The following is a 3,228-nucleotide window of genomic DNA, read 5'->3' as shown; positions in this document are numbered from 1 at the left end:
AGTCTTGGGGACTGTCGGAAAACAAGTGTTCTTCCTTGTTTGACTTGCTGTGCCTGTCTTTCCCGGACACAACTTTCCTCAACCAGACAACACTCCCAGTCTACCGTGCCACTGGTTCTGCCCAATTATTGCTGCGTTGCCCCCGCAACCGTGGTTAAATGAGCTGGGCCATAGGGGAACGCAATCGCGCGACTATGAACCGTCATGTGTTACCGCCACCGACCCCCACACCACACGAATGCCGCGCATTCCTCTCGGTAAGTTAATGTTATCCAATAGTGTATTTCGAGTCTAACAGGGGAAGAAGAAGAGCGGGTAGAACATAAAGGTTCCTGATTGGCCGAGCGCTTACCCCCACTACCGGCGTGACGTAGAGGCGAGAAGCTCTCGACCAATCGGTAACGTTTATGTTCTACCCACTCTTCTTCTTCCCCTGTTAGTCGAAATACCAGGTGATTCAGAGAAGACGCAGGTGCGGGCGGGTTTGCCTATCCTCGACTCGGAGGGCGCACGGGTCCAGGTCTGGGGAGAGGTGAGGAGGAGACCCGTGCGCCCGCCGTGTCGAGGATAGGCAAACCCGTCCGCACCTGCGTCTTCTCTGAATCACCCGGTACACTATAGTGTCCACACAACGGGTGGGTGCGTGAGGCTCTTTGCACTCGGGTGCTGGGTGGGCCACCCGCCCCACACAGCTGCCTTGCGGGTAGGTAGGACCAACCAATCGGGTTTTAGGTGCAACTGTAAGCGTCCCGTTTCTTCAGGCAACAGCCATTGTGTGATGTGTGGGCACTAAAACGCATATGAGCTCCTAATCGTTGGCTTGGCTTAATAGTTCTCTGGTTGAGAGGAAAGTTTTGACATTTTAGAATCTTTCGGTGCCTTATTTTTGCAGACGGAAATAGCTCGCAAAGAGCTTGAGAGGAGCAGCTATCTCCGGGGTGTGGATCACCAAGTACGAATGTGGCGGGCCATTCTGAAAATGATCAACGCTCAAAGCCCATCTCCTGTGCGTCGCCACCAACAAGAGGACGTACTTGGAAGGGACGGAGGAGGGTCGTTGTCAATGCCGTTCTCTGAAAGGGAGCTTACACCAAGGCGCGGTCGGAGTAAGTGCCAACACTAAAAATCCCGTGTTCCCATTCTGTCAACTCAAGTGTGATGATACATTCCAACTGTTATAAGTTCAATACCATATGTTTATCAGAGTTAAGACAGTAGTTCCATTCATGTATCACACTTTGAAGTGTAGTACCAAACCGTAATTTTAATACATGGTACGATATATGTGGGGTACTACACTTGTAAACACTTCTAAAAAGTGTGATACATGGTATTACAGTTGTAACTCTGATACACATAGTATTGCACTCAGAAATGTTATACAGTATCAGACTTGAGTTTTAGGGGAGCAGAAAGTACACCTTTAAGTCGCCTGACCCCGAAAACCAGCCGACCTAGGTGAACCACCTTATGGTCCGCTGATAACTACACTCCCTAAAAAAATTGCGGACGATTGTTGCTGCTTTGTAATTTCGAACCGGTAATTCCGAACCGATTGAGCACTAATTCCGGTGTAGTGTGAAGAAAATCTTTCGCCCGGTTTTAACAGCGCCGAAAGGTTGTTGGTTCATGTACCAGCTGGTGTGTGACATATTTCGCCGTTTTTACGGGGTTAGGTGACTTAAGGAATCCTCCCAAAAGTACGCCTTTTTCCGCCTTTGCAAGACTGGCAAATGTAGTCTCTGCGGGCTCTCTCGAAGCGCCTGGTAGGTAGGCCACATCTTACCTGCATTGCATGTGTGTACAGCGGGGTGGCCTACCCTGAGTCTGGCAGGCGCCTGCCTCTCGTTATTTCCCTAACCGTTAGGGAAAATGGACCTGTTTTGGCAGCCGTGCAGGACACCCAGACTTCTAAAAGTGAACCGACATTGATTAGTGGTGGGCGCTTGACTCTGAGCGGTTGCTTTCTTAACCTTTCCGGGTTGTATCAGTTTTTTTTGTTGTTGCTTTTTGGTACGCAGGGTGTGACTGGTCCGCAGTGGTGCCAGCTGGTTGTTGACCCAAGTTACAGTAATTGTACTCTACCGCACGCAGGAGTGCGGGCGGGCTTGCCTAAAGCTGTATTTAGTTAGGAGAGCTAAACGCGAGAGCTAAAGCGAAAGCCCGAGAGCGAAAAATCGGTTCAGTCTCGGGCCTCGGGCCTCGGGCCTCGCTCGGGTCGTGTTGCGCGCTCCCGAACCAACCACTACCGGACCGATTCTTCGCTCTCGGCTATCGCTTTATCTCTCTCGTTTAGCTTTCAGCTTCATCTCTCCTAACTAAATACAGCCTAACCCTCCTGGCCACGGTGCCTCATAGGCCGAGCGAGAAGGCAACCTGTCCGCAGGTATGGAGAGGCCACATATGCCCATTGGAGTGAATGGTATACTCGCCTGTGTGACCGCGTGTGTGAGGGTTGCCTCGGATGTTTAGATAGGCAAACACGCGCAGACACCTGCTTGCATGGTATGCGGATTTAAGTCATTGTGCCTCTGCTGACCAATCCACCACGTAGGCAACATGTGACAATAATGCTAGGTCTGAAAGTATCGGCAGGAATATATGTGTTACGCAATGCCTTTCTTATTCAGAGTTTGCCAGGCCGCCAGGCGTTCGCAGAGGGGAGATCCAAGGGCCCCAAGCCCCGGAAGTCGTTCGCAAAGGGTCCAGGCGTCAGCGTCAAGGACCCCCCGGCCCGGATGGCGTTCGTCAAGTGCATCAGCTTCGAGGATCCCAACAGCGCTCCACACAGCGTGTGTGGAAGCCTTAGCAGCTGAAGCAACGGCATTGCTATGGGGGTCAATAAACTGCATTGAAATTAGCCGTCTGCTCATTAACGACCAACCCCAGTGAGTAATTTCTCCGACTACATCGTTTCGACATCGTTTTCACGTCGTTACGACGTAAGAGCGTGCATGAAATCGACGGCTTTTCGACAGTGAAAAGTCAAAACGACACGGACTGTCGAGAATCCGTCGATTTCATGCACTCTTTTATGTAGAAACGACGTGAAAAACAATGTCGAAACGATGTCGTATGATACAAATTTTCAATGGGACGCCCGAGGCCATAACATGCCATGGTAGAAATCCCGGTTGCACTCCTGCATGCGGAACAGTCAATAACTGAAGTCGCGTAGCACAGCTGGTGGCCTCCCCGTGAATATTCAGGGGTCAGAGCACGCACGCG

The 3,228-nt window shown here is 51.1% G+C and overlaps 1 protein-coding gene across 1 annotated transcript; it reads left to right on the top strand.

Annotated features, from left to right (window-relative positions):
* Nucleotides 1–781: 781 nt before the first annotated feature.
* LOC127751335 (uncharacterized) lies at nucleotides 782–3,174 on the top strand. The gene is made up of 2 exons (XM_052274752.1): nucleotides 782–1,106; nucleotides 2,631–3,174. The coding sequence occupies exons 1-2, from the start codon at nucleotides 959–961 to the stop codon at nucleotides 2,807–2,809; spliced, it is 327 nt and encodes a 108-aa protein (XP_052130712.1). The 5' UTR covers nucleotides 782–958; the 3' UTR covers nucleotides 2,810–3,174.
* The last annotated feature ends 54 nt before the right edge of the window (nucleotides 3,175–3,228 follow it).

The sequence above is a fragment of the Frankliniella occidentalis genome, unplaced genomic scaffold, assembly GCF_000697945.3.
Source record: "Frankliniella occidentalis isolate FOCC.00 unplaced genomic scaffold, Focc_3.1 Scaffold433, whole genome shotgun sequence".
Lineage (NCBI taxonomy): Eukaryota > Metazoa > Arthropoda > Insecta > Thysanoptera > Thripidae > Frankliniella > Frankliniella occidentalis.
Note: the sequence above shows the minus strand (reverse complement) of the source record. Positions and strands in the feature narration are given on the sequence as shown.